Source organism: Vicia villosa, linkage group LG1, assembly GCF_029867415.1.
Source record: "Vicia villosa cultivar HV-30 ecotype Madison, WI linkage group LG1, Vvil1.0, whole genome shotgun sequence".
Classification (NCBI taxonomy): domain Eukaryota; kingdom Viridiplantae; phylum Streptophyta; class Magnoliopsida; order Fabales; family Fabaceae; genus Vicia; species Vicia villosa.
The window spans coordinates 160,806,062-160,819,301 of NC_081180.1; the positions used below are offsets into that span (position 1 = coordinate 160,806,062).

The 13,240-nt window shown below is 35.1% G+C and overlaps 1 protein-coding gene across 1 annotated transcript; it reads right to left on the reverse strand.

The window, feature by feature from the left end:
* Nucleotides 1-6,328: 6,328 nt before the first annotated feature.
* LOC131658408 (pathogenesis-related protein PRB1-3-like) lies at nt 6,329-6,988 on the reverse strand. The gene has a single exon (XM_058927705.1). The coding sequence runs from the start codon at nt 6,986-6,988 to the stop codon at nt 6,329-6,331; it is 660 nt and encodes a 219-aa protein (XP_058783688.1).
* Between the last annotated feature and the right edge of the window lie 6,252 nt (nt 6,989-13,240).

Genomic DNA, 13,240 nt, shown 5'->3' on the forward strand with positions numbered 1-13,240 from the left:
TTTGTCTCTCTCTTTGCATTCATCGCACGAACCCTAGCCTTATTCTGAAACCAAACATTTCACCATGAATCCTTCCTCAAGCTTTGTAAGCCAAACATAAGTATCATCTACTCAACTGGTTATGAGCAAGCGTGATTTTGCTCCGTTGAAAACCTGCTCCATTCCTACCGAAGAGTTGGAAGTTCTCTGTGAGTCTGCTGTGGATTTTGAAAATCTGAAAGCAAATGGTTTTCATCCTGATGCAAGAATCTTGGAACAAGGCTGGATAAGTTATCTTGGTAGATTGGTTAGACCAATTTATCCAACTCTTGTGAAAGACTTCTGGGCTCATGCAACCGTGACTTCAACTGCTATCATCTCCTTCGTGCTAGGGCATGAAGTTATGATAACTGAGAAACTGATCAGGAAACTGTACAACCTGAATGATGAAGAAGGATGCACTGGTCCTCTTCCTGGTAGAGTTAACTGGCTACAGGTTGAAAAACAAATCTCGCTTGTTACTGGTATTGAATCACATAAAACCGGTACATTGAGGGCGTTTTATCAAGTGTGGGCTGAAATTATTCTATGTTCTCTCCATCACAGAAAGCAATCGTTCTCCTCCTCTTACATCAGTCCTGATCACAAATACACTCTCTTCTGCATTGGAAGAAGAATTGAACTCAACATCTCCAATATTCTCTTTCAGAATCTGAAGTTGGCTATTGAAGAGTCAAGGGATGAAGAACGTGAGAAGTATCCTCATCTTCAAAGAAATACTATTCCTTTCGCCAGAATGATCTCAGATATTCTGATAGAAAGTAATTTGATGGACTCCCTAAGGACTATTGGAACGCCTAGGTTATTTGGAATTATTCAAGGACCTGTCTTCAATGGTATTAATCTGTTAAGGATACAACTTATCAGAGATGTAACTTCTGCTCCTTTAAGCTTCCCAGATATTATGTCTAGAAGAACTCCTGTGGAAGGCTTTGCTACATTGTTCCAAGCAGAACTTCACAAGGCTGTTAAGCGTTACTTGGAAGCTTCTGTTAGAACTCAATCTTCTGTTGATCCTGCGTGGATTCGTGGAAGAGTGCTTCCTTCTCAAGCTGATCTTCAGAAGAAGGCTCAGAGGAAGCAAGAAGCTAGATTGAAGAGAAAGACTGCAGAAGAAGCTGCTAGAGAAGCTAAAAGGCAGAAGGTCACTTATGACCCTCTTAAAGTAGATTCTTTTGAAGCTATAAGAACGGGTAACTTCTCCAGGCAAGTAAATAAACCTCCTTCTTCTGAACCTCAATCTTCTACCCAACCTCCTCCCTCTGAACCTCAAAACACCTTTACCATACCAAATCCTCCTCCATCATCTCTTTCTACACCTGTTTTAAACCCCACTCCACTAAATATCTGTCCTCCCACACCTTCTGATATCCCATCATCATCATCAATCCTCCCCACTGATATACCATCCTCATCAACCATCTCCCCAGATATTCCATCTTCTTCAACCATAGCACCTCCACCTTCTATATCCCATCTCCTTCCTACCAGAAAATCCAACCCATACTGCCTTCTCTACCCTGACTACAAATTTACCTTCAACCCTCTTGAACCTGAACCTCATATCTACCTGGAGTTATTCAGAAATGAAGTTATCAGTAGGCTGGATCTCTTGAAGGATGCCTTCTTCAATGATCTTGATGATGTTTCTACTATAAACCTCTAGAGAAGCTTTCGCCAGGATTTTCAAGTTGGAGCTATGGCTGTTCAGAAGAGACTAGTGGCTGCTGCTCCTGGTTATAATGGTTATCTTCTTGAGGTTGATAATGGTGTCTATTATCATCCCATCAGAAACAGGAGAGTTCTTGAGGAGAAGATGTTTGTTGATGAGCTTGTAGAAGCAAGAATTGCTGCGGCAATGGAAGCTAATCCGTGCAGAGATATTGTGGTATGGAGACCTAAGTATCCAGTTCTGACTGGAGACTTCAAATCTTTGTTTGACTTTTTGAGGGAAAATCCTTCTGAGAAAGACCCTATTGGTCATTCCAGAAGTTGTTGACCCACCAGAAGTTGAAGGTCCTTCTGCCCCTAGGAATCTTGCCGCCATTCTTCAGGCTCTTGAGAATGGAGATTCTGATCTACCTGCTGCAGAATATGAAGGAGATGCTTCTATGGAAGAAGCTGATGCTGAAGATCATCTTGCTGAGTCTGTTCCTGTTGAGGAAAATCAAGATGATGATCTGATTATGGAAGCTGCGGTTCAGAATGCTGTCCCTCTGGACAGAAGTTGTGAAGCTTCTTCTGGTGAACCCTCTCTTCTGGTGAAGACTCTAGAGGTTATTCAAAAGAACCAAGCTGAGTTATCTTCTCGCATGGACGCGCAAGATACTACAAATGCTGAGTTCCGCACTTTCATGGAGAGGCAGACTGAGAGCAATGCTGGGATTCATGACATGCTGGCCAAGATTATGTCTAAACTAGGGTCGTCTTAGTCCTTGTGTCTTAGTAGTTTCTCTTTGTTTTTGCATCTGCTTTCTATGCATCCTCCTTGCACTTCTGACAATTCTCTTTTGCTAATCAATGAAAATTATCTTTCCTTCTCTCATATTGTTTGTTTTTCATCTGAATCTTTTATGTTTTTTGATGTTATGACAAAAAGGGGGGAAAATGTGATAAATGATCTGATTTATATTATCAGTTGTTGGGAGAAAGTCTCCATATTTCTAACAAGAATTTGCAAGTTCTGTGTCTTTGAGTGTTTTGCAGGAAGTGAAGATCTTCTTAAAAGCTCAACATAAGAAGCAAAGACATGGGGAAAAGCAATTATGTATAGAATCAAGCTCATGGAAATTGAAGCAAGCTGAGTGCTGTAAAGCTTCAAGATCAGAAGCACGAAGGAAGAATGTTCTGATATTCTGATGATAAAATATGCTCTAACACATTCTTATTCCTTATATGTTCTGATGCATGTTTTTAGTTCTAAAATATGCTCTGAAACATTATTGCTTTTTGCTCTGATACATATTATATGTTCTGATACATATTTTATGTTCTGATTCATTCATGCTCTTACTATTGTCGTTTAGCTTGTTCTGTAACATTTCAGGATGTAGAGATGCTCTGATGATGCTCTGGTACATTCAACAATGTTATGATACAATCTAGCATGCAATGATTCAAGAAGAAATTCAAGATCTGAAGCTTTCCTATGGAAGTAAGAATCAGAAGCTGTGAATGTTCTGAAGATCTAAGCATATGTGATCGTCTCAACTGAAATGGAAAATACTCAGGGAAGTCCTTTATTTATAAATTTCTTCTAGTATTTATTTCAGGGGGAGATTATTTATCTCAGGGGGAGATTGTTAATATCAGGGGGAGACATATTCAACACACTATGTTTATATGCTTATGCTATAGCTGTGTAATTGTCTTTAGCCGTCTGATATTCTGATCGCAAATTCATATCATTTATATATGTTTTTGTCATCATCAAAAAGGGGGAGATTGTTAGAACAAGATTTGTTCTGATCAATATTCTTAGTTTTGATGATAACAATGTATATGAATTTTGTATGAGATAATGTGGTACTCTAATACTATGCAATTTCCATTTCAGGAATTATATAAAGAGTATGCACAAAATCAGCGCAAGAAGCACTGACTCAGAAGGTTCAGCATGCAACATCAGAACATGGTCTGGCAAGACATCAGAAGATGGTCAAGCAGAATCAGAACATGAGTCTATGGAAGCATCAGAAGAACTTGAGATCAGAAGCAGAAGCACTGAAGTTCTCATGGTATCACGCTCAAAAGCACTTCAAGGTCAGAAGACAAGAAGATGCTCTGCACCAAGCTGTTTGACTCTGATGATATTCAAACGTTGTTCACACAAACATCAGATCAGAAGCAAGTACTAGCTGGCAGGCTACGCTGACTGACAAAAGGAACGTTGAAACCTATGAAAGGCAATGTCAGTAGACACAGCGAAATCAAGGCTCGAGGTAGTTGACAAAAGAGTGAAACATTAAATGCAATGCTGTACGGATTACGCAAAGCATTAAATGCTCCCAACGGTCATCTTCTCAAACGCCTATAAATATGAAGTTCTGATGAGAAGCAAAGTAACGAATTCTGAATACAAGACTCTTATGCAAAAACGCTGAAACGCTGTTCAATTCAAAAAGCTCTCAAACTTCATCATCAACCTCACTACATTGCTGTTGTAATACTTTAGTGAGATTAAGCTTAAACTTAAGAGAAAATCACAGTTGTGATAATAGCTTTATAAGAAGCATTGTAACTCTTAAAAGAATTTGTTTACATTAAGTTGTAAGAACTAGAGTGATCAGGTTGTTGATCAGAATACTCTAGAAAGTCTTAGAGGGTATCTAAGCAGATTGTTCCTAGAGTGATCAGGTTGTGATCAGTATACTCTAGAAGACTTAGAAGTTGTCTAAGTGGAAAACCATTGTAATCTCGTGTGATTAGTGGATTAAATCCTCAGGTGAGGTAAATCACTCCAAGGGGGTGGACTGGAGTAGTTTAGTTAACAACGAACCAGGATAAAAATCATTGTGCAAATTGTTTTTATCTTACTAGTTTTAAAGCTACACTTATTCAAACCCCCCCTTTCTAAGTGTTTTTCTATCCTTCACAAATTCCTTAATATGATTGAACTCTAAATAATTCTTTTGTAGTTTTAAAAATTATTCTATCATATTTTCACAACATATAAGATTCTTTTTATTCTTTCTCGTAAAGTTATAGTTGCAAACCTAGCTTCTTAGGGATCACTTTCCATAAGCAAACGAAATTTAATTTCCAAGGTTCAAGACGCGTTAAGGGTTTAAGAATAAAACCATACATAAACAAAGCAAGTTAAGTCAACTTACTTGAAATTAATAGAAGAAGTGAAATTCACGGTGAAATAGACTATCTCGATCTCATCTTCACGTTGTCGCCATTGTCACACACAAGAGGTTATAGCAAGAAGTTTCTTTATACTGAATTTTTGTTGCCCTCTTATTTTTGCTTCCTCATCATCGTCGCCTTCTTCATCACTGTTTCGTAGTTGCCACCAACAATAGTATTGTCATCTTCACCACCGACAATAATGTCACATACGTTGAACTTAAGACTCTAGTATCAATTTTACCGAGACCTCACAATGAGCGTCAATTGTACTTACAAAAGTACAATAGAATGGATCGCGCTGACGATGTACCTGGTGAAATCCTTTTGTTTGCTAATATATGAATATCTTGAAAATATTGAATGACCCTCCTCTCAACCTTAGGGGTTGGGATATTTGTAGCCCCGGTCCATGAGCCAAATTATGAGTGAAGAACCAACTCAATCTCAACAACCTGACTATGGCATGTGAGTTGGAAGACTCGTTATTTCCCAAAAATATGAAGATTGATTTTTTCCTTAGAAAAGTGGTAAATATCAACTCTTTTAAGGATAATTGCCCTCATGTGTATTAGTGCAGTTGTCATTTTAATAATATGGTTTTTGGTTAGACAACTCATGCCTTTGGCAAAGTGGATCGGATCAGACGACCCATGACATGCCATATGATGTTCTTCTAATTTGTCCTAGAGTATTTTTTAGACACTTTTGGAGTGAATGAGTTATGAGTTATACTCTTTCAAGTCACAATTAGAATTATCTCCGTCCAATAGTTTTATTTTTTTCGTCTATTATTTTATTAGATGTATAATGTGCAATTTTATTTGTATTTTTTATTAATAAAATGATATTCTAATTTATTTAAGTCATTTTATTATTTAAATCTTTATATATCATTTCAATTTCTCTTCATAATGGTGGCTATTCAAACTGTTTTTATTAGTAAATAGTTATGAATATATACCTGTTTGAAATGAATACATATAAAACTTTCATAAAGTTAAAAGAAAAATTTAAATTATTATTTTTATATATATTTGCATTGAACTTTTAGGTCCCAACAATTGAGGACATATTTACCCCCAAGAAACGTGAATTGAAAACAAACGAGAAGCATTAAAAATGGGAGATGTTATCTATTCCTTATGAATGTTTGAACTAATTAACTTGTATATTGTATCTCAAAAACACCAAACCAATTATACAAATTATGTACAATTTGCCAGGGCAACTAGAGTACAACCAAATTAACAAGATTACAAAAAACAACACATAAAAAGAAGCATATACATAATATACGCAATGTAATTTATTATAATTTACATTAAGAACACAAACAACATGAGTCACAAATAATAATAATTAGATTCTCCTTAATCTCTCAAACAAACTAAGACAACAATTCATGTCTCATTTTGATATTAGGGGCATGATTTGATTAAGTAGTATGAACGAGAGGATTCTCGTTTACAAAATTACCCGGCGGATCATACTCACACGCGATAAGCATCCCAGTGCCAACGTTCTTGCAATGCTGCAATGCACATCCAACATGCGAAGAATCTCTCCAAACAATCTGCGTAAAATGTTCGCAAAGCTTCGGTGGCGGCGCGCACTTCAACGTATTGAAATCGAACGAATCTTTCTCCTTGTACCAGTAATAAACCGCATCAGAAGGTGTCCAGTGCAGTTTCTTCCCCCAGAACATATTCTCCCCGTAATTCGCAGTAGAATGAACCAGTTTACAATCATCATACCTTTCCATGAGATACTTCCTCGCGAAGCTCGCGAGGTTTTCGCTCCATGCTAAAGGTGGGAGCTTGTACTCCTTTCTCACCCAGTTGTGCGCGTGCATGAACTCCTTGGCTAATTCGGTTTGGTTGTATAGATACATTGTGCGGTTTGCACGAACGAATCCGAAGAATTTGGCTGCATTGCGACGGCGGCGACCACGGCCTTTTTTAGATGGCGTGGAAGGCTGTTGTGTGGATGGAGTAGCGGGTGTTGTTGTTGGTGTTTCGTGGGCGGAGACGGTGGAGATGACGGAGGAGGAGGAGAAGAAGAAGAGGAGAACGATGAAGAAAAGGAATGTACGCATGGTGGAAAATTGGGGACTCGTGTTGTGCGAGAGCCCCGGATAGAAATTAAGTGGGAGAAATTGTGGGTTTTATATTTGTTAGAGTTTATTACCTTTCAAAAGAGAAAAATGTAACGATTGTTTTGTTGAGTTAGGATTTTTACTGTCTTAGATTTCATTTTGCTATTTTTAAATTCATGGATGGAAATTTGAATACCAGCTAAATGGGTATTCTAGAAAGGAAAATATAGCGTGGTTTTTGGATGTCCGCATGACAGTGGTCTATCTATAGTCAAAATATGTTGTTGATTTTCTGTTTTTTTAGTTTGTAACATATGAAATGAAATGGTTGGACGATTGACTAATTGATCATTCTTGATTGATTATTGGATTAAATACTTAAGAGAAACATATGTAATTAATAGTAATTTAGTTTTAATAATAATAATATAATGGATTAGTTGTTCCTCTAATATAATATTAGGAGGTTGTGTATAAATCAATCTTTTAAAAATTAGGATTAAAATTAGGAAGTTATATATATATATACTACCTTCAACAACGCCAAACCCAACTCGCTTCAATGGCACATTTGAAGACAAACTCAACCAAATGTATTTCATTTTTCTTTTGTAAAATCTCGAGCTGGACATTCATGTGGATGTCTTAGTAGAATAGTTTCGTACCAATGCAAGAAGAGGCCAAATAAAGGAAGGTTGTTTTGGAGATGTCCCTTTTGAAAGAGTGGTGAGACGAGTGACTTGTTCATTTGGGACGAAGACATTCAAGAAAAAACTGGGAATGAAGATGAGAGTAGTTTGAACTCAAACTTGGAAGCTATGAGATATTTGAAACAGTTGCATGAGGATAAAAAAAGAAGAACAATAATCTAAAGACCAAACTGAAAGCAGAAGAATTTCTAGAAAATTGAAAATGTTTTGTTTTTTAGTTTCCTTAATGTTTAATGTGTATTTTGTTGGAAATTTTGCATTATAACATGGGCAATTTGGCCATGTCTAAAATTTTGGCATAATAACATTGTTTATAAAATACTTTGCATTGCCTTAGTTTGACTTAACTTAGAACCTTTCATGACACTTAAATCAGTTTACATATAATTAAAACACAGATGTTTTCAAGGTACTGTTGGCTGAGATTTTGGCCAAGACCAAAATACAGCCAAGAAATGATAGGAATTGAAGAAGGTTCCTTAATTAGGTCGAACCACACCTGGTCGACCGGGAGACAAAAGGGCCAAAAACAGTTTGTTAAGCCCAAAAGCGCCAAGGGCCCAAGAAGAAAGCATAGGCCCACAAATTCATGCTAATCAGTTATATCACGCAAAGTGGGAAGTTTTAGAGGGAAATATCATATGAATGAAGAACGTGAGGCCTTATGAAGGGAAGTTATAAGAAGCGAATATGGAGTCCTAAGTGGATCAGGAAACCTCCACAAAGTAGTTAATTTTATGCACTATAAATAAAGAACTTTGTACTTAGTGTAGGGGGTTCACAATTGGACAAACGCCTACATGCTAAATACTCAAAGTACCCAAGTGACGAGCGAATGAGTCAAGCAAGGGCTAAGTATGTTTGAACCACTTTACTTTTCTTGTAAATTTCAATATCATGTCTTTTACATTAAACCTTGCTATTTTCCTTACATGTTTTTTGCTTAAACATTAACATTGATTCTAAATTCAAATTCTATGGAGGTTCGACGCTGTGTCGAACACCTTGTTTTGTAAAGAAAACACTTAAAAACCTCACAAAGAATCTTTGAAAATACAAGTGTTATTCTGAGATTCACTGGTCGACCTCGCAAGTAACCTTTAAAAAGAGGCCAGCGAAGTTTACCAATTTCCTAGGTAACAAGTACACAAAATAGTACATCAATTTGATATTATGATGCTACATAATAGAGTACATAATTTGCATCATCTTTGCATCATGTGCTTCATAGTAGGTTGTCTTTGCTGCAACCATCAAGAGTTCTCTAAATAATGTACCCCTCCAAACTTCTTTTTTAAAGTTAGCATGTAAATGCCTTAAACAAAATTTGTGCTCATATGCAGGATATTCCTCCTCAAAAACTTGCACAAGTCCCTACATAAAATGTGACCAACTTTTCAGTAAATAAATTTGACATAAAATACAAGAATAACCATAGATAAATATGCATACCTTATGTTGATCAGAAATAAAGCACCACCTACTTTCACCAATGTCTTCAAGTAATATCTTAATGAATCAACTCCAAGAGTCCTTGGTTTTAGTTTCTACAACCCCAAAAGCAATAAGAAAATACTGATCATTGGCTTCCCTCCCAAAAACAATCAACATAATTCCACCATATTTGTTCTTTAAGTGATAACCATCTAATCCTACGAATGGTCTACAAGCATGTGTTAATGCCTTATTTGTCCCATCAAAACACATGTAACAATTTCAAATCATGGTTGGAACCCAGGTCCTGGTCTGCTTAAGTTTAATTTGAATGTGTTGCCTTGAGAAGCCCTCCTTAATTCAACATTACATGACCATATCAAACTATTTTGCTTGCATCCCCTTCAACAACTTGTCTAGCTGTCTTCCTAGCTTTGAAATCCCTGCAACTAGTGATCTCAATAGCAAACCTCAACCTTACATTCGCTACAACTTCATTTAACTTCATTGTAGTATTATTCTTTAACTTGTCTACTATCATCCTATTAACCCAACAATCTTGGCATTCTTATTGAAGAACTATCTTCCACACTTGTGTTTATAAAATAAAATTTTGATCTTAAATGTTGTAGTTCTTAAGACTGTACTGCAAAGTACTGTGAGTCACATTTTTTTTTGTTCTTAGAAATAACCCTATACCTATTATCGTCATTTTTGGCCAATCTTACCTCCCTACCATTCAAAAAATTGTGTTCTAGTGGAACCTTTTTAAATTTCTTCAAAGAGGAAAATTCCATTCCAACCTTGAATGTGAAATCTTTTGTAAGTGTTTCCTCTTCATTGAACCTAATGAACACAAACTTGTCATCACAACTATCTTCATCTGCCCCACTATCAAGCTCATTTTTCATGTAATCTTCTTTAATGACATGTTCCATATCCATCTCTTATATGGTAAACCTATGGTTGGTTGGGTGACTTGTATCAGCACTATCAATATTCTCCCTTCTAGACTCACCTTCATCCCCTCTAAGTTAAACCCTTCATCAAGGTTTTCGTCTAAATCATGCATTCTCTCTTCTTCAGTGTCTTCAAAGTGTATGCCATTCATAGAGTATTCACTTGATTTATTGTCCTCACCAATTTGTTCCTCACCACTTTCACGCCCCTTTTGTTTCTCTCTATACCTCTCCATATAAGTCAACTCCCCTTTAGATGGTTTGGGCTCTGTATAAATATCAACTTCACAGTTGTTGTTCTCAGCAAACCAAGCTAACAATGATGCATACTCATCATTTCTAAATGGTTTCAAATCTTTTTCCAAACAACCCTCTTCATGTTTCTAACATATTTTGACTTCATAAAGATTAAATTCATACTACTTCCCCTTAATTAGATCACGAGCTTCAAAGAATGACCAAAAATCATGGTCTTATCCACTGAATGCATAAAAATTTCCGCCTTCATACCTTAACTTTGGGTCTTTTACAAAATAACTCTTTGTGTAAAACACAACCCTAAATAACCTCATCCTATACATTAGCGATATGACAAAGGGTAAATTTGGAATTACAACTAAGAAATGGACCACACAATACAAAACCCTAGAAATTTACAGTTAACATGACAATTTTTCAGGTGGACCACACATAATGCAAAACACTATAACTATGTCAGACAAAAATAGAAGAAACTTAAACAAAAGGTACCATAAACAAATCGAAAAACACTGAAAACGTGCAAAATTTACTAACCTGTCTTAATGTTGGGATCACAGTTTTCAAACAAGGAAATATTTGTAAGAGATACTTTCGCACACCAAAATCAATGACTTCAATAGAGCTTCAAGACGCCTCAAATGGAGCGCAATTGATAAAAGATGATCCTTATCAAACATGCATTATAGACATACGAGGGTTTTCAGAAAATGTGAAGTTAAAGACTTTTGGATTTTGAAAGTGAATTTTGTAGGTATAAGCCACATTGGATAAAAGCCGCAGTAAAAATATAATTTTTTGATCAGATTAATATAAAAAACAATTAATAACTTATCCATGTAGATTGCCACATCAAACTTCGTTATTCTCACTTGTTGTCAAGGACCAATTGTACTGATGGAAAGTTTTTGAGGAACGATTGTTTGAAGAAATTTTTTTAAGGGACTAAAAATAAAATATGATATATTTATGAGGACAAAAAATATATTTAACTTTAAAAATTATATCTAACTATTTCTAATATTATATTTTACTATTTCTCTTCTATTTTTCTTTCACCTTTTTTTTCTTTCTCGTTTCTCACTTTTTCCTCAAAGACTTTTCAATGAAAATAGATAAGAATTTTGTACATTTTACTTGCTAAAATATTAAAAGTATTCAATTTAGTCTATATACACACTTAATAACAATAATTTGTATAAAAGCTTAAATATAAGAGAAGATAAAAATAATAATATAGTTGATATTTGTTAATGTAATTTAGTCAATGGTTGTCTAGTACTATAGTTATAAAACAATTATAATTTATTTTTTATTTTTGTTAAAATTATATATATATATATATATATATATATATATATATATATATATATATATATATATATAGGGCATATCATATGAGAATGACATATTTATATGAGAATATGAGAATGAATCCGAACCACTGGATTTTAAAATAAATGGTGGAGATTATGAGTGAATCTTTTTTTTCTCTCTCCTACTTCATTTATTTCAAGATACAGGAGAGAGAAAAAAAAGATTCACTCATAATCTCCTCCATTTATTTTAAAATCCAATGGTTCAGATTCATTCTCACATTCTCATATGATACGCCCTATATATATATATATATATATATATATATATATATATATATATATATATATATATATATATATATATATATATTGCAACTCAGTTTATAATAATACCTATTAACCGTACTCTGAAGACTACCGCCCCTATACCCCCTGATACATACCTCCAGCGAAAAGTTGAGTTTAAGATACGTTTGAAGTTTCCATATTAAATTATTGTGTTCTTATTTTATTCCTCTTTATCTTTATATGAATCATACTAAACAATCTCTAGCTTGGCAATATCAAACTCCTATGAAGAATTCCTGCATGACAATCACATCTTGACAACTGTGGAGGTATACCTTTTGATTAACACAAAGAAACGTGTAACAAGTTCAATCAATTCTTGAACTTGTTACTGATGACTGGCTTAGTCAACACATTTATTGTATTATCTGAAGAATACTGTTCCAGTAATATTTGTCTAGATGCAAATAATTTTCTAATCTTGTGATACCTTATATTAATATGCTTAGTCCCAACATCATACACCTGATTGTTTGGAAAATAAATGGTAGTCTAACTATCACAATACAATCAAACTCCACCTTGCTCAACACCCAATTTTTCTCACCAATCCTTTTAGTCATAAGACTTTTTTTGGAAGCTTCACATGTCGCCATGTATTATGATTCATGTTATCGACATAGCTACTATGAATTAACCCAATGATCTCCAACAAATTGTCCATCCTACTAAAGGAAAAAACATACCCTATTGTAGACCTTCCATCATCCATATAAATAGTGTAGTTTGGGTCAGTATATCATACATTTGAAGGATCACATGTTCATTTTAAAACATGATACTTGATCCGTTGTACCCTTTAAGTACCTGGAAATTAACTCGACTACTTCCTATTTACACTTACTCATTTTGGACATAAAATTACAAACTTGACTTACAACTTGTATCAAATCTTGTCTAGTGCAGACCATATCATACATGAAACAACCAACAACACTGGCGTAAGGAACATTTGACATATACTCAGCTTCTGCATCTGTCTTTGAACATTGATCCAATAACAACTAAAATGATTCGCCAATTGAGTACTCATAGGCTTTGAATTACTCATGTCAAACTTGAATAATACATTTTCAACATAGCTTTTCTAAGAGACATAATTTTCAAGCATTCTTATCTTCAGGGGCGGTTCTATAGCCCGGCGAGCCCGGGCACGCGCCCGGGCTCAACCCCTATTTTCTTTGTATTTTTCCTAATTTAATAACCAATTTTTAAATGGAACCA